This window comes from Poecilia latipinna, unplaced genomic scaffold, assembly GCF_001443285.1.
Source record: "Poecilia latipinna isolate Pla-1442-1.1 unplaced genomic scaffold, P_latipinna-1.0 Scaffold1605, whole genome shotgun sequence".
In the NCBI taxonomy this organism is placed as follows: domain Eukaryota; kingdom Metazoa; phylum Chordata; class Actinopteri; order Cyprinodontiformes; family Poeciliidae; genus Poecilia; species Poecilia latipinna.
In genome coordinates this window covers 94,778-113,225 of record NW_015114221.1, presented here as the reverse complement: position 1 = coordinate 113,225, position 18,448 = coordinate 94,778, and the positions used below count along the sequence as shown (strand labels likewise).

The following is an 18,448-nucleotide window of genomic DNA, read 5'->3' as shown; positions in this document are numbered from 1 at the left end:
AATCTTTTACTGCTGTGTTTCATTACCTGGAAGTGTTTCTGCTGTTACTTACTGTTTTAACCAAAACAGGTGTCTGCAGATCAGACTAATATTGAAACTAGAACTGGTCTAAAAAATGCGATCGCTATGAAAAACCAAAGAGGTTTTAGACCGGCAAGAGTCTAAAACTGGCGTTGGGTACAGTTTCTATTCCCGTTTCCTCCCCAGACTGCAAAGTAAGCCCATTAAAACCTTCAAAATGTGAGGAAAATGGTTGTGACTGTCTTCATCTCCACTGTAACTCTGCACATGTGCATAAAGACAGCAAGAATCACTCACCGTGAAGCTGTTGTTGACATTCTTTGTGCTGGACTCTGCAACACTGGCATCTGATAGATCCACCTCATCGAAGATAAGGGACTTCAGCGAGGAGAGGGAGAGGGAGGAGAGAGATGAGAACGAAAAAAATAAGCTTTTTTACAACACATCAGGTTAAGCTGAGCCTGTTGTGAACTGTGGTATGAGGACAAATGTGATGCAAAGCTTAAAAGGAAACTTTTTAGGATAAAATGGAAACTTGATATATGAGAAATATTAAGGACTTTCTGGACAATACAAAAAAAAACATCTTAAAAGCATTTCTCACTGTCTTCAAACATTTTTCCAAGCCAGCATAAGCTGAGTGTTATTGCAATAGTTCAGTTTGTTTCATTAATTTCAACAAATGCAAAAAGCTAAGCCATAAACAACACTAAGTGAACCGGTTACGGTATTATATTACACATTCTGGACTACATGGAGTCCTCCGTGATCAGATCTAATCTCATAGAGGGGATCGGGTTATGGCCACATATCATTAATTGACGCCATCTGTTATGATATTGTCAAACTGAATCAGCACGCAGCTTATTATTAACCACCCACTAGCAGGATTAAGCTTCCCTACTGTCACTGTCTCTTAAACTAAATGAAGTATTTGCAAATGTGACACAGAGGTAGGTAGTCCTTAAGACAGGGGTGTGTGGGCTTTTTGTGACATGGGCCAAACTTGTCAAAAGGACCGATGGGTCCAAAAAATAAGGGATCTGGGGGGAAAAAGAGGGAAAAAAAGGAAAAACAATTACAGTGATTTTTTTTTTTTACCTGCTCCACAATAAACAAAGCTGTAAAACTTTAATTAAATCAGTTGTCACACAACTTTTGTTGGAAAGGGATGTAAATGATTGTAAAACATAAAAGCGGGTTTTGGAGGCTCGCCCCTTTAAAGGAAAAGGGTCCACTTTGTGAACTTTTAAAGGAATTTCAAAGCTCAGAATGAACTAAAAATGCTAGAGCAACACAAAGAATATTTGTGTCACTTTAATTGAAAAGCCAAGTTAATTTAAAAGCAGATCGGGGTGCATCCAAGCCTGCAGGACACAAAAAGCCTGGTTACTGAAGACTTTGTGCTGCAGCCTATATTTTCTATTGTAAAATGTCTATTTTACGTGTAATTTTGCCCCGGTAAGAAATATATGTATCATTCTTGAATTCCCATCTTCGGACACCCCTGGCTTAAAGGAATAATTCAGATAGTATTTTTTACAAGCTTTGACAACTAAATATTAGTGTGTTTGCATTCAGAAAGCAGAAATTATTATTTAGCAAACAGCTAGCTAACAGAAAAAACAAAGAGTCTCAAGAAGTGCTTGATATCAATGCTTTTTACAGAAATACACCTTCACATAGAAGGGGTTCTTAACAAATCAGACCATGGCAGTTCTGAAACAAACACCTAACATAAAAGTTTACAATAAGTGAGAACATGTTAGCTTGTTAGCTGCAGAAATGCTCACCACAAGTCAACACCCTTTTGAGGAGCTAGAGCTCCCTTCTATGTTGTTTCGCCTCTTTCCCTGAATGAGGAAGGCCTGAAGATGATAGCGGTGGATGCGGCTGTGTGTTGTTAAAATTTGGGTGTTGGAGGAGCTGGAGTCAGGCATGGAGGAGAGCCGGCGACTACAAACAGGAACATGATATGCTAACTGTGCTGTGATGTGTAAGGCACGCCACTGAGCCGAAACGGCTGTGGGCCAAAACCCGATGCCGTCAAAGGAATGCCCTCTGACTCTGTGTGTGTGTGTGTGTGTGTGTGTGTGTGTGTGTGTGTGTGTGTGTGTGTGAGAGGAGTGAGCTGCTACAGCTGTCAGAGGGAATGCCCAGTCAACAACACTCTCCCCAGGCCTGGCTGGAGAGGGAGGGATCCCAGCCAACACTTGCTCTGTGTGTGTGTGTGTGTGTGTGTGTGTGTGTGTGTGCGCGTGTGTACATGTATATGTGTGTGTGTGTGTGTGTGTGTGTGTGCGTGTGCATGTGTGTGTGCCAGCATTTCCACATACAGCTGCAAGTGTGTTCATAGCAGATGCTGGGATGACTGAGCGTGGATGGTGGCTCTATGCTAGCGACATGCTATCGTAACTTCTCTTCTGTATTTTTCTGTCAATGTTCTCACCGTCACACCACCGGCGCTACTCACAATGTCACACACTTACATATGTGTGCGTGTGTAAAGCCGTGGTAAAAGCTGAAAGATGGGTGGACAGATGCAGACATTCAGACCCTGTGTTACCAATAGAACCACTGAAGTACATACAGTCACTAACTCGGACGGATGGACTGATGGATGAATAGAGAGGTTCTTTGTTGTCATGGTTATTTTCCATGTTGGATGTGTTTCTTTGCTCTGAAGCTGATTTCGTGTCTAAGTCAGTGACGGCTGATGAAGGAGAGGAGGACGAGCTGAAGGCTGCTGAGATGAAGCCTCTCCAAGGATCAGTGAGGAGGTTAGCGTTCCTCTGAGCAGCAGCACAACCAGCCAGGCCATCTTAGAGACACTAAGAGGATGGACATGTTGGACAGTGGACACTAACTACAGCTATACAGAAGGACAGAACCAGCTCAGGCACAAGACTTTGCTTCCTTTCACATTCCAGTTCAAATTAGTCTTCCTACAGGAAAGTTTGGAAGTTTTCTGAAATGCAGCAAGACAAACTAAATCTGTATTCTCTCAAATTTTCAAAGCTAGCATTTTTTTTTTGTCTTCACTGACCAACTGTTTTTGCTCATATATTTTTAGAACACATAAAACCAAATGTTTTTAGTCACACTTTCTCACTGGCTGAAGTCTTAAAATAACAGCCCAGTAGAAACGCACTTCCCCATGTTTGTTAAAAAATAAAAAATAAATCTAACTTACAAGCAACTTTTCAGCAAGATGTAGGAGTTTGTTTTAATTTCAGTAATTCCTTAATATTGATGGATGCAGATTATTTCACTTATAACCAAACATTTTCCATTGTTTTAAGTAAAATAATCTGCCATTACAAGTCGTACTTTTGATCAATATGAAGGAATTATTGACTCAAAACAAGTTCCTATTACTTGCTAAAAAGTTACCTGTCTTAATTCAAGTGTAAGACATTTGTACCGAAACTAGATAAAAATACTTGATAACATTTGGTGTTTTTAGTGTTTTAGTGTAGATCAGGAGTTTCCAATGTAATTCAGTGATTTTCTAAAAGACTAAGTGTTTAAAACTTCCTTAATAACCTATGGAAAAATTGTTACTGGCATGACAGCAATCAAACCTTCCTTAGACTACCGAGGAGCTTTTTCATGATTCAGGCCTCTGCCTACATTGTTGGCTTACAGCTTTCTCAACGAACAACACAGCTTCAAGGTGCTCCTCTGTGTAAAACATGTCGGTAACACAAGCTGGGCGTCACATAAATGACTGTGATCAACTTTTGCTTTCTCGCTATTGCAAAGTTGGTCGGTAAGAAGAACAAAAATGACTTCTGCAAATCAGTAAAATGAACAAAAAGGTGGATTTGTGTAGCTTTTCAGAAAACCCAAAAACTTTTCAGGGAACAGAGAAACTGTGCAGCAACATGGGACCAAAAAAACAAAGACTACTGAGAAGCCGAATGAGGCTAACAGTGATAGTTGATGATTTCTACAGTCTAAAGGAGTCTGAATAATGAATGAACAGCTTGTTGGCTGACTTTTTCATTTGACCTTCAGCTGATCTCTGGCACTTTTGTTTGATCTTCGCAGATAATTAAAACTAAACAATAATCTTTTTTTAAAAGTCACTCAAATCAAACTGAAAGCCTGTTTCATAGTTTTCATTACTTTTATTTATTATTTTTTTCACATTTTATAACCTTTCAAATTTAAATAAAGCGTTCCTTTCATACATATTTTTGATTCCAGGCGGCTTTGTTTCTGGACTGGCAGCTTTTCCAGTTTGTACACCATCTCTAATTTTGTTCCCAGTTCCCATCTGAAGGAGGCTTGCTGTGCCTCAATTACTCTGTTGTTTGTTCCTATTTTTGTGTCTTGGATCAAACATAAAATCGATCGTGTAACAAACAGCCACTCTCTCAACGAAGAGCTCCTTACACCTGCTGACACACAGCTGTGTGTGATTGTGGTGTTTGGAAATATTGTTTTTACTTATTGACAATGGGGTTTGGAAAGAAATGAACAAAAGCTGGGAAGAAGCAGAGTAAGGACGTTCATTTCTTAGTCTTTTTTGCTGATTACTGACATTTGATCAATTATTGTTAGACTGACTGATTTATTATTTCATTTATTTGTTTTTAATCTTCATTTTGACACCCCGTGTTAAACACTGTTTCCAAGCTGCCTTGCATCAGAATCTTGCATTTAATTTGAGCAATTTGTGAAATTTAAAATAGTTGTTTTTTTTCATTTCGAAAAAAGAAATGATACAAGGCCACGGAGTTAAACTTATAATTTTGTACCTGTTTCAAATGGATTATTTTACTCTCATTTCAGATTGATTTAGGATGTAGATCAGCTTCCATTAGGATTTGTCCTCCACTAACTGCGTTGACCATATAACTACGCAATTTGGAAGTACGAAAATAAATTTGCCTAATGAAAACATGACAATTTTTTTTACGTTTTTGTGCTAAGTTTCGATGTGTTTTTTTTTTTTTTCCGGCTGCATCAGAATTTGTGTATTTTGCAAAATTGCAATAGAAACACTTTTTCCGCATCACATGAGTCACATGATCAAATACCGTATGTTACTACTGGTGGAAACAACAAAGACGACAACAGGAAGTGGGAGGAGAATGAAGGCGTGACATGTAAGTGTCAAAACTTATTTGTGTGATTTTAAATACAATTCTTATTTAATGGAAACGATTGTGAAATTGTGACTTTTGACATTAGTTGAATATTGACAAAGTTTTGCGCACATCTGCGCAAATGCAGCTACCGTCTTCTCAGTAGTCTCGGTTTGGTCCCTCTTTACTGTCACAGAAAGCCATGCTCTTCTCTTATTCAAGATTTACATTCTCTAAACCCCTTTGAGCCAAATCTGGACTTATATGTTAACATACAGTGCATTCATGCCATCCAGAAAAACCATAAGGGTTTATTCTGTTACTTAAGGAGCACTGAACGCTTCTGCAGCCTTCTGACATGAATGCAGCACTACTGCATATCGTGGGTCTGGCCCCGTGGCTTAGCCGTTCTGACCCGAATTCTCACTAGGCCCTCCTCAGATCCACTGGCACCAAGAGGTGGGGGGGAGCGCCGTGCGCCCGTCCAGCACACGGACATGACTCGCCAGCACACGCGGCTCCTGGACACCCTGCGCAGCGCCCGCTCCTGCCACCGCGCCAAGGCGCTGCCAGACTAGTCCACGTGCAAACACACACAAACAAACACACACGTGTTTCATTCCATGAGAGTTAGGTTAAAAAACAGAAAAGGAAAGAGTTGTTCACAACTGTGAATAGAGAAGTTGTTTGTGATTCAAGTGGGTCGCTGGTCTCTTACCTGCATGACACAAAGCTTAGGCTGCGCTTAATTTACAGATTCACGTGAAATTTTTACATCTTGGTGCTAATTGTAGCAATTAGAGAAAGCTACCGAGTTTGACAAAGCCTAATGATATTACTGTAATTTTGATATAATTACCGTTAATTTACATTCAGCAGAACCAGCTTAGTTTGAATTTAAATGACAGAAACCAAGAGGAGATTTGCCAGTCCAGCTTCATCTAAAACTAACAAGCACACATCAAAATGCTCCTATATTAACTCATAACGCTTCCAGTTGCTAGGCTACCAGAACAGTCTTTATAGAGATGGTCATCCCTGTTGGCAGGTAGTAAATTCTCACTTTTTGATTTTATGACAGACTGAAAGAAGTAACTCTACACACCTGCCCTGTTCAGTCCGATTTAATCCAACACTACTTGGTTTTTCTAGAAATGCCGGTTCTTATGGGGAGGTGAGAATGTGCAAATAAACTCTGATGTGGACCAATAAAACAAACTCTGGTCTGTCTAAAAACCTCAGTCTGGGTTCAGTTGGAAGTGAACTCTGGTGCAGTGTGAATGCATATGTGAACGCCAAGCGAACCTGAGCCCACTCTAAACGCAGGGAACGCATTATAGGGAGAGCATTCTGGGTCTGTATGTCTGTTTTTACCAAAGAGAAATCCTACAACCGCTAGAATCTGACTCCGCTCTATTTTAGTTTACATTTCATGACGTCTTCTTCTGAGGTTTCGTGTTGTTTCCTTCAGTGGTTCTTGGTGCAGCGCCACCACAAGGGAGCGGGGGAACAGGTTTTTCTTTCACACAGTTCAGTGTGAAACAGAACCACAACTGAAAATGTAAAACATGTTGCATTTTTGGTCCCAAATCACACCAACTGGACCGAACTGGTGTGAAAACACCCTAAGTTGAACAAAAGTGTCTGCAAACCCAGCAGTGAACCGTCTGAGGTGTTAAAAGACAGAAAGTGAGGCTGGTCTTTAAAAGTAGTTTGGTCTTCCCATCTAAACTAGACTGCATTACAAACTGCCGCTGTCCAGTGTAGTGAGTGGAGATACCTTGGCATCTTTGGCGTAGTAAAGAGTTCGGCCTCTCAGTTTGAAGTAGCGCTTTTTCCACCTCTGGAAGGAGCTCGTCTGTTTCAGCAACAATCCTTCCTTTATGCTGGTCTGCAGGGAGAAAAGACACAACGGTTTCATGGACGCCCCCCATCACAGAACAACACAAAGCTTCACTCTCACATGTGGAACACCTTCCGGGAATCTGTCGACATAAAAAAGTGCCTGCTGTTTTGTGTGTGTGTGTGTGTGTGTGTGCATGCGTGTGTGTGTGTGTGTGTGCTCTGTGTGTGAGCTGTAATTTTACGCATGGGAGGAGAGGAACAGGCGAGAAGAAAAAGACCCATTTCACACACACACCAACCTCTCATTTCTCTAAAGAGGTTTAAACACACATCAGTCAGTGAAGCAATGGGTCAAGGAGAGAGTAACAAACAAAGATGGAGTGAACAGATGGAAGGGAAGAAAAACAGAGAAGGCAGCAACAGCTTTCAGATGAAGAATGAACTCCGGAAGTATCAGCTTTTAAACACAACGACGCTAAGAGAACATTACAAACACTGGAGGAGGCCAGTTTGACAGTCCTAAAAGAGACGTGTCATACTCACAGCGATGAATAAATAAGACGGCTTTAAAGGTGTTTCATTTATTTCAGACATCTCCGTTTGTATTTATAGTGCTTGTTCTACTTCTCATCCTCAGCTGGAGAAAAACAGAACTAGAGACTCCACCAGCTGAATCTTTGATTTAACTTTTCTTTCTTTGCATTTGGACGTGTGCCAAAAAATGTCAAATTCTGCTTTTATGTTTCACACAACGTCTCAACTTGATTAGAATTGGGGCTGTAAAATCATCACTTTACCATTCAAAACAGGTGTAAATTATTTACAGTTAGTGATGCACTATTAATATCTGTATCGGTTCTGATTTTGGAAAAAAAAAAACTCTAGATGTGCCCAATCCATAAGGGCAGATCTATTCAGTCTAATTCTATGGTTGGTGCTCTGAGTGATGTTATGCTTTATTATTTGTTTTACATTATTTTTAGAATTCTTAATTGCATATTTTGAACCACTTTTGAACAAGGCTTGATGCAGTTTAGTTTTTGCATGTTTGACAAAAGTAGAGGACTTATTGTTTTTGTTAGTTTCAGTTTATTTATTATCATTTAATGTGTATTGGCTGGTGTACTAATAATTGCATTGACTGAACAAATTAAAGTTGGTTTGTTTGTGTATGACAAAGATTTTGAAGTTATTGGATTAATTAAGTGTTATATAACAAATTTCTAATTCAGTACATTTGTGTCTGTGTTTAAAAACAAAACAAAAAATTGGTTTATGTCAATTCAGTAATGTTTTTATGTATCTGATCGATATCGGCCGATATTAAACCTCATATATCGATATCTGTATCATAAGTGAAAGAAGTGCATCTCTAACTAATACAGTAAGGAATGTCATTTTTTGATCAACTTGTTTTTTGTGAAGATGTTGCTAACTGCTGACATTTTCACATCTTAATCAATAAAAAAATCTATTTTATATTTACTTAGACATCTAAGTAGAAACTGTATTGTACATTTTATAAAAACAAGCTAATTCGTTTCCAGGAGATGTGTTGCTTTTGTAGCTCTGAGCAACTTTTGAATAGCTAAATCAAATGTCAAAATGGTCTATATGTATGTCTAAGTTTAAAAAAAGAAAAAAAAAACATTTTAAGGCAATTCAACAATGTTTTTCTGTTTTAGATCGGTATCGGCCATTAGCTCAGATATCGGTATCGGAAGTGAAAAAAGTGGACCGGTGCATCCCTATTAATAAGCCCTGCTTCTCTTCCTGTTTGCTGTAGTGAAGCCGCGCGTCTGAAATCCAAAATTCAGCATAATGATGCCGTGTGATGGTTCCAGCTGATGGTGTTGACACATGTTACAGGAGGAACATAAAGTTGAGGGATGGCAGAGATAATAAAACAAAGGTCGCCAGAGAGGTGTTTGAAAGAGGTATTTCCAATAAAAGAACATGGGTTTCCTGTCCTCTGCGGCGCGAGTGGTGTCCGTGTCACCGCGAATCAATCCCCGTGTGGAACAGTACACAGAGCCATCATCATTACGACCACCATCAACTTTCGCACGCACGCATACACACGCTGGACGTCTACAGCAAATAAAGCAGGGCACGGAACAGTGGGCGCGTCACAGATTAAGCACACACAAGCGCGCACAGATGCAAACGCTCAGCACCAAGAACATCATTCTCTACGGGCGCAGCGAGGCGAGGCGAGGCGGGTCGCACACAAACATGCACACGCTGAGGCTATTTATAGCGAAGGAAAGGCACTCTGTTAGGGGAGAATTACAAACAGACGTAGAGGTCTGAATCTGACATCCTGCCCACCAGCTGTGTCAACTTAAACACCACAGCAGAACACACACTCACACAGGTACGTCCGTGTAGACAAGACGGGAGATCATCATGTGCTTCCAAAGCACAGGGTGATGAGATATTTTAATAGACAAGGGCAAAAGATGAAAGAACTTTGTTTTAGTTTGTCATTCTGGATATGAATGAAGAGCAAAGGAACGAAACAAAGCAGAACAGGAAGAGGACGGAGAGGATTTTCCTAAACAGCCAGCCGTGCCTGCATTGATTCCCTCTGTTTGTTTCTGTAAGTTGTAGGACCGAATTCCTGCAATGGATTAAGGTGAAATACCTCAAAGCCGACTGCCGTATAAGGCTTGAGCAGCTGACCTGCTTCTACATTCAAAGTGGGACCATAGCAAGCCAGCGGATGAAATCATGTCCTCATATAGACCTGTAAGACTTCCAGCAAATAGCTGAGCTTATGAGGTACTTTCAGGGTCTTCCCTTTCTGCTACTTAAGCTGAGTAAACGGGAGTTTAGGGAATTCCAAGGCAGGGCACCGTTAATGACGGCGACGATTCAACGCCAATTACAAGTCAGTTTAAAACGGGCATCTGCCAATACGGTAACCACAACCCTCTCATGTCCCAGAACGCGATGATTATGTTAAGTCCATGAGAAACAAGATTAAACAGTCCTGTCAGGGACAAAATTTAAGACCTGTGACTAAGGTTTTTAAAATGGATTTAATTCATTTTAAGGCCTTGATTTTAGATACATGAATTTAAGACTTTTTAAGGATGTGAGGACACACTGTTTAAGTTACAATAAATAAAATATGCTGCTGTTGTACCTGTCTATCAAATCGTATCAAATGCGTAACAATTTTACTGAATCTAGCCACCTATAGAATAAACAATCAACCTATGAGTGTCTATAAAAAGTATTCACCTCCTTATATGTTTTACCCTTTTATTTATTTTACAAATCAATCACAGTCAACACGATTTGGCTTCCTTTTTTTTTTTTGTCAATTCTTCCTACCCCAAAACAAACAAAACAAATCTCTTTAACATCAAAGTGAAAACTGATTTTTAAAAACAATGGCATGCAGATACAAATATGAACATAAAACAAGTGACTGCAGAAATATTCACACCGAGCCTAATTCAACAGAGGTCCAGCCAACTGGTGCCGGTCATCTCACAATGAGTGGACTGGAGGCCACCTGAGAGCCTCCAGTGACTGTACTTTAAGGAAACGTGCGTCTTTATACTCCAACATAAATACTTCGGAGCGATGCCCGCCTCATTTCCTATTGGAAACAAACTTCTTTGTTGAATGGAAATGATTTTCAAACTTAATATTTAAAGGATATGAACAATTTGGAGCTTAACTGCAGATAGTCATGAGTAATGGCACTAATTAAACCAAAAAAATAATGCATATGGTCTATAGATGTAGAAATCACATAACTTTGCAAGCTGTCCAAACAAAAATAGACTGGAGTTGCCTTTATTCATGTACTCTTAATACTAATGACTTGATCATCTAATCTACCAAGTGACAAGTGATGAAAAAATACTTTCATCACTTGTCAGAGAAGACATAAACACAGCCAGAGAGGCACAGAATAAATAGCATGATGATGAGTGTCGGACTGCACTACTTGATGACTGGGTGGTGTTCTGAGCACGTCACATGTGACTGAAACAAAACTGAGCAGAGCTGCATGAAAACCTCAATATATATTTATACTGAGGATTAAAACTTCCAGAAAACTTTAAAGCAGCTGAAACAGTTCTTTTAAATTAAGGCCAGCCCCCTAACCCCTTCCACTTAGAGTTGCTTTTGAACACAAATAACTGGAATATTGACCAACATATTCTATGTGTATTGATGATTTTAATGAGGGCACTCATCAATAAGCAATGTTTGTCACTGGTTTCTCAATTGTTCACTGTATGTTGTTTGCATAACTTCTTATTCTTGTGTTTTTACGATGTAACACACTTTGAACTGCCTTGTTGTGGAAATATGGTATACCAATAACATTGATTGATTGATTGATATTTATGAACAACATTTCCATCCACCGTCTTTGAGCTTCCACAGTCCCAAGCTGGAGTCTTGATTCTCCATGGCCCACCATTCTTTGCTCCAGTTCTATTTTCTATTTTGCTCCTCCTTGGCCTCCATAGTTCCTCTCCTTGTCTTCATCTCCTTCCTGTTGCCAAGTAGGCCAGAAGTGATCTATAAATAGCCCGCTGCTCGCCTCTGTGCTCTGCTCTTCTCATCTGCTAAACTACGAGACAGAGAGCAAGTCCTGTGTTGAGGAGAAACCAGTAACCTGAGCAACATGTACCTTCCACCCACACCGTGCCTGGCTCCTGGCAGGGTGACACACGGCCTCCGAGCAGCACAAACACACACACGCTTACACAATGGACAAAGGCACAGGCGGCTCAAATGAATCCAGCAGCTGTTGCTGCTGGATAAGAGCGGCGCTGGAGTTCCCTCATAGGAAAGCTGAGCGGGCCCATGTCCTGCCTTTGATAACACCCAGACAGGCAGCCAGTCAGAAAGCTAACTGTTGACTGTAAGAGTGGACCTTTCATGAAGCTAAGCCGCAGCAAACTGGATCAGCCATCCGTCCTTCTAATGGGATAACTCCTCTGTCCCAGATTGCTGTCCTAAACCAATTGCTTTGCCTTTCTGAGACTCACAGAGGATTCAGTCTAATTAGACTGATGAAATATGCCTGACTTCTCACCCCTGTCTCTAGTCAGAGCTTACTTGTGCTCTGAAGAAACGAAGGTTAAATGTTCTTTACGCTAAGCCCTGAGAGCAGACGACATTTTAAGCCTGAACCTCCTTTACGCTGACCTCCAGTCCAAAAAGGCAACATATTCTGTGCATGAAGGGATTATTTGTTTGTAAACACTGAGGATGCGCACAAAACTTGACTGCGGAGAGATCCAGCCAGACTTTAGACTGTCACCAGTTGCAGTGGTTATCTGCCATTGTCTTGCTGTTTTAGCTAACATGTTGTCAGCGTACTACAAATGTTTACCACCAAGTGGTGAAATAACTGAAGCTACCAAATTAACAGTGAACTGAATTAATGACCAATAAAAGATGCCCCAAACTTCAGTGGCTGGACATTACGTTACATGGAATATTAAAGCAGTGATTTCAGCTTTAAATGATTTCCTTGTAAATCTAAATAATTTCCTTGTAAGACAACAGTACAGTTCGTCTAAAATTGTAAATTTTCATGGTGAATCAGAATTCATGTTTAGCATACAAAGGGCAGGAGAAATATGATCATTTCTAACTATTTTGGTTACAATTAGCAGTCATTTTGACTGCAGAAATTTTTCTGCACTAATAGTTAAATTCTAAATATAGATGCTATGTTTCAAAAAGTATCACAGGAAACCTCTCACGTTCCAGGTGAGAGGCGGGGTCACCCTGGACAGGTTGCCAGTCTGTCACAGGGCAACACAGAGACAAACAACCATGCACACACACACACACACCTAGGGGCAATTTGGAGAGGTCAATTAACCTGACATGTTTTTGGACTGTGGGAGGAAACCGGAGTACCCGGAGAAAACCCACCATGCAAAGGGAGAACATGCAAACTCCATGCAGAAAGACCCGGGCCAGGAATCGAACCCAGAACCTTCTTGCTACAGTTCTACCAACTGTCCCACTGTGCAGCCGGTAGAACGGTGGAGAAACGAATCCATCAGAAATCAAAGGTGCAACAGGCTGAACAGCAGGTATGGAGACGCTGGACTAGAAATAAAACACCTGCCATCTGCAACGCTGCATGCTGGAGTTGCACCGGATGAACAGAGGCGATCTGCCCTGGCTGAGAGTTGTAAATAATTTTATTAACCTGATTGTAAATAGTGCAATAATACAGAATTCAGTACTGACTGAATTCTGTCAGTACTACGAAAAATCAAACGGTACCATGTTTCGGTACCTAAATGCATCATTGTGACAGTATGGAGGAAGAGTGGAGAATTTTCCATGCTTGTTCTGAAAAAAGCATAGCACGCGCAAGACCGTAATGAAGTCAGCAGCCGCTAGTTCAGTAGACAAAGTAAGCATACCCGGTAGAAAACGCTCAAAGGTCTGGTCTTTTCAAATTATGCTCATTGTAATATTTGCATCGCAAAGTACAAGGTGCTAGAAAGCACCTTTCTGGCACCTTTCTAGCTTGAGAAAGCCCCCGGTTAAGCACAAGATTTTTCTTAAGGCTGAAGAATGCACAATCTTTGACAGCCTCAGACCTACAACTCCTGCATTAGCCTCTGTTACCATGCCTGCATCTGTCAGCGACTCTTCATCTGTAACCAGCAACATGGACAAACAAGTGTTTAATACGTTCGGTGATGGCGACAGCAACATTCATGATGCAGGTGAGGGGAAATGACAAATAGGAATACGTGGAGATGGATTTTAATTTGTGCAATAAGACAAAACAGTCATTTAATTGCTCTGAAGAGGTTTATCTTTAAAGAAATTTGTCAAACAGCTGTGATATTATACAGTAAAGAGTTGGATGTTGTCTTGATATATTTGTTAAATTTTATATGTTTAGAAATAAATATGCTAAATAAAAAAAAATAAAAAACAACACATAAAAGTACCGGAAATTGGTACTTTTGAGAATCGACACCCACTCCCAGTACTGGATATTGGAACCGAATCGATTCAAGTGTCAAAGGTGCTCATCCCTAGTGGAAAGACCCTCCTGCTGGCTCTGATTGGTTGTTGGATTGGTGTATTTCTGCAGATGGCAGTAAAACAATAGAAAAGAGGCAGAGAAGCTCAATTCTCTCACAAATTATCTGTCTCAAATTATACTGGCGACAGTTTTAACAAATACATAAAAAATATATATTTTTATAAAAGTTACAAACTGCAGCTTTAAAGAGACAGAGGCCAATTTCAAGGTGTCAGATATGGCTATGCTGCAAAGTCAAACGCCTTTTACATACTTTTTGATATATGCAGCATTTTCATAACAAGTGACGGTAACATAGATATTTGATTGTGCTATAAAACAGATGGCACTAGGTGTTTATAAAATACATAATAGCAGTGAACACATACCTGCACCTCGGCTCCAGGCTTCATAGCAGAAAGCCTTTCTCCGTTTGGCAGTTTCAGGTCATGACCTTTAACATTAAACTTCTTGCGGCTGCATCCATAAAGCCGACAGGCTACACATCTGTCTGTGCTGGAAGGCTGCTGGGAGATGCCCACTATCTTAGCAATCTTTCCTAGAAGCAAGGCTCTGCCGTGCGTCTGTTAGCAAACGGTTTATCATTGCTGAGTCCAGCTGGAGTACAACAATCAGGTCTTTCTGAACCCAGCGCTGAAATGTTTCAAATTCGCTCCTCGTTAATTCCTTGGTTCCACCACGCTCCTGTGATTCTCTCAGCGTATTGTCCTCTCGTTTCTGTCTAATTGTTACTCTGTACACTTCCTCCCCTAACTCCCACGGCCTGCTACAATTTCACTGAACTGATGGTTAAATTACAATCCAGAAAGTGGGAGAGGGGTAATTCCCCTGTCTAAGATCTGCTTTGAGAAACTAGACCACACATATGGGCAGCTGCATACGTATCAAGTTGGTAGAGGGGATGATGAAGGGTGCCTTCACATCCTACCGTTATTATGTTTCAGCTTCATGCACCGAGGACATGGAAAGACTTCTGAGTGGGCGAAAATCACGCAGAAGTCTCCAGATTAATCAGATTCACAATTATACTTCCGATTACCATTCATCAGTCATAAGGGCCAGATACCTAAAGCTCACAAGACGAGACACGAGGGTGAGTTCTCAAGAGCAAGACGTGATTTTTGTTTCAAGAAAACATCAAACATCAATTTATGCTAAAAAAAAAAGGCCTTCATTGTGCATTTTTTATAGATTTTGCCATAAACTTCAAACTGATGTGCTTCTTTTTCTGGTTTCCTAAATCTCTGCAGACCTTAAAAACATTGCTTCAACTAGACTAGTAGAAGTGTGTACTTACCATATCACTTATCATTTATTGTGATAAATTTGTTATCATGATTGGAATTTTGATTTATCGTCACAATAAATTCAAATGGAAATGTTTTTCAAAAGCAGTATTTGTGTTTGTGGGTTTATAATTACTCACACACAGTCAAAGTTATCTAAAACAAGAAATAAAAAGCTCTCATTATCATTTTTATCATTATCACAAGAGTATGGCAAAATATTGTGATAAAACTCTAAGTCCACATTGCCCACCCTTAGTCTATAGTACATTTTCCAGTTGCTATTGACAACTTGCGCTGTGATTGTGATGAAGCTCAATGTACCTCTAGACATCCAAAAATATTGGTTGCTATAGCGATACTTTCTGCCTCCTTGAGTGTCTGAACGACTTGCAGTCCTTAGATATTGTTTGTTTTTTGTCTGTCACTGTCGCCGTTTTTAATTTTCATAAACTGCCTCAGAATGACAGAAAATACCAGAACTGAGATGAGGAAAACATTTACTCAACCTTTTTGCAGCGCTTGTCTTTCTAGAAGAGGATTAAAATATTAAGATTGGAATAAAGAACTCAGAATCGATTCAGTAAAAACTGACGGATCAGAAAAATCTTTCAAACACTTTTTAAAATACCCTCTATATCCAAGTTTACTAACTAAAGGCATTTTTTTAATGACATATCAAAACTAAACTTAGGGCTGGATGAAGAAAATGAAAATTTGTCCTGCTACAGTAACAGCTCCAAACTTTTATGAGAGTGTCAAAGAGAGTTTCACCTCAGACAATTTTCTTATAAATAGTGAGCCTAAATTGATGTTAGCAAATGAAAATGTAAATGTGGTTAGCAGTAGACTGATAAGACTAAAAATGTTTTTGGTTGATTTTGTAGGGGCGCTGTGAATCCATTTTGCAATCCTAAGTGAAGATTTACAGGTCAGTATATTTGTAAAATCCATCTACTGAGGACAAAGCCCACAAGGCTACCAAGAGTTTGTGTCAGTGAAATATGTGTGTGTGTGTGTGTGTGTGCGTGTGTGTGCGTGTGCCTCTTTAGGGTGTGATAAATTTGAAAATTAACTGAAATAAATTTGTGAGTTTACATATTTTTCTTCTAACTGACAAATATGAAGAAAACTTGAACAGCAAGCTGAATGCCGTTTTTTTTCTCAAACAACCTCTTGTGGTCTTTCTTCCACTGAAGGGCAGGTTTAAATGGAATTTGCCAGAATTGCCAGAACGCATGTCTCAGCCTGTTTACAGATGGGAAGAGAGAAAAATACAAGGTAACTGAAAGGGGCTGGCGAGAACGCTGGAAAACACTGAAAAAAAATCCATTTTCCTTATAAAGAAGCACGCTTTTATTGAAGTGCAACATCCTGATCCAAACCTCGTATCTAAAACGGTAAATTAACTCTCTCACGCACGTCGACGTGTAGCAGGAGTGAGAGGAAAATGAAGCCAGAACTTTCCAATTCCAAGCATACAACTCTCTCCACTGAGCGAGATAAACAAAGAGTTTTCATCTAAGAAGAAACATCTATGCATCCCATAAATGAAAATACCGGCGTCACCTCGTCCTGCAACACCTCCTTCCTTTCTTTCTCTGCAAAAAAAAAAAAACAAAAAAAAACAGCATGTATCTTTTTTTGGATTACTCACAGGCTCACAGAGCAGCAACAGGAGCAGCGGCACTGTGGAATGCCATTAGCTCTGCTTTCAATCACAAACCACAGTATTAGTCACACATTTATAAGTTCTGTTCTGCAACAGAATGACAGGGTGGGAGCTGAGAGTGGAGACGACAGCAGAGCAGCGACAGTGAAGGGACTTATTCACTCTTACACATGAGGTAGTCTCATGCAGAGCAGAGAGGTCCACTTCTGAAGGACAATAATCTGTTTTTGCCTGCTCATCAGAAGCATTTAAGTTTAAAATGCCTTTTTCATATTTTGTCGTGTTAGAACAACAAACTTTTGTGTATTTTTCTTGTATTTTAGGAATGATAATGATAATGACAGACACAGAATGGTGCATAGCTGTAAAGTCAAACGAACCAAACCCTTTGAAATTCCTGTTCCTCTCCTCGCCTGTGGGGGCGCTGCAACAGGAACCACTGAAGGAAACGAAACAAAACTCTCTGAAGAAGACATTGAGCACAACTTCCTTCTTGACGAAATGTAAATTGATGTAAAAACTGAGTGGCGTCAGATTTTAGCGGCTGTAGCATTTCTTTTTTGTTTTTGGCTAAAGACACAAGCCATTTCTACTGCTAGAGCTAAACTGTCGTATTTGTTTTGGTTTAATTTACCCAGAATGCCTTGCACTATAGTCACCTTCCTGCTGTAAGAGCAGGAAGGTGACTATAGCTTCGTGTTCACATTTGCATTCGAACTGTGCCAGAGTTCACTTCAACCGAACAGAGACCTTGGTTTTTAGGCGGACTAGAGTTTGCTTTTTTGACTTGCTTCGGAGTTCAATTACACATTCACACCTCTACAAACGAACCAGGTTTTTTTAGGCAATCGAACCAGAGTTTGATTAAAGCAGGCTAAACAAGACTGGTGTGAATGCACCCATAATAATAAAATGCGGTAAGGGAGAAGGTGATCTCCTGAGTCCATCCACATTATTTGTACTTATATGTGTCATTCATGGCTGAAAGCCGAAATAGAGATTTTTCAAGCTACCATTTTTTACATAATTTCAGAAAAATATAACTTTATAAGTGTGTCAACAGTTATCCAGTTTGGATATCTCATACATCATAGAAAAACTCCTAAAGCTTTTACGCAACTTCTAATGGTTTGTTAAGTAGGACATCCCTGCCGTGTTGTTTATTTCTTATGCTCTGTCTTTTATGATTTCCAGTCATGATTGTTTTGATTGTCCTGCAATTCAGGCGACATTAAATATGTGAGAATCTGAAAAGAAGCTCTAAGAGCCACAGAACGATGTGTGTGCGCCCCTCACACATGTCAGCCGCTGAGATGACCAATATGGAAGAAGTGGTTGTCTGTGGCAACCAAAGAACCGTGGAGATAGCGAACAAAAGAAGAGGGGTGGGTGGGGACAATGCAGTGGGCACATAAGCACACGCGCGCGCACACACACACACACACACACACACACACACACACAC

The 18,448-nt window shown here is 40.1% G+C and overlaps 1 protein-coding gene across 1 annotated transcript in view; it reads right to left on the bottom strand.

Annotated features, from left to right (window-relative positions):
- LOC106963955 (diacylglycerol kinase eta-like) overlaps positions 1-18,448 on the bottom strand; it is a gene marked incomplete at its 3' end in the record, with an annotated part of 65,507 nt that overhangs the window by 39,851 nt on the left and 7,208 nt on the right. Inside the window, exons 3-5 of the mRNA XM_015059151.1 lie at positions 6,898-7,008; positions 5,533-5,691; positions 319-399 (exon numbers count right to left, since the gene is read on the bottom strand). Of these exons, the coding sequence (XP_014914637.1) occupies positions 319-399; positions 5,533-5,691; positions 6,898-7,008 (351 nt within the window). The remainder of the gene's footprint in view (positions 1-318; positions 400-5,532; positions 5,692-6,897; positions 7,009-18,448) is intronic.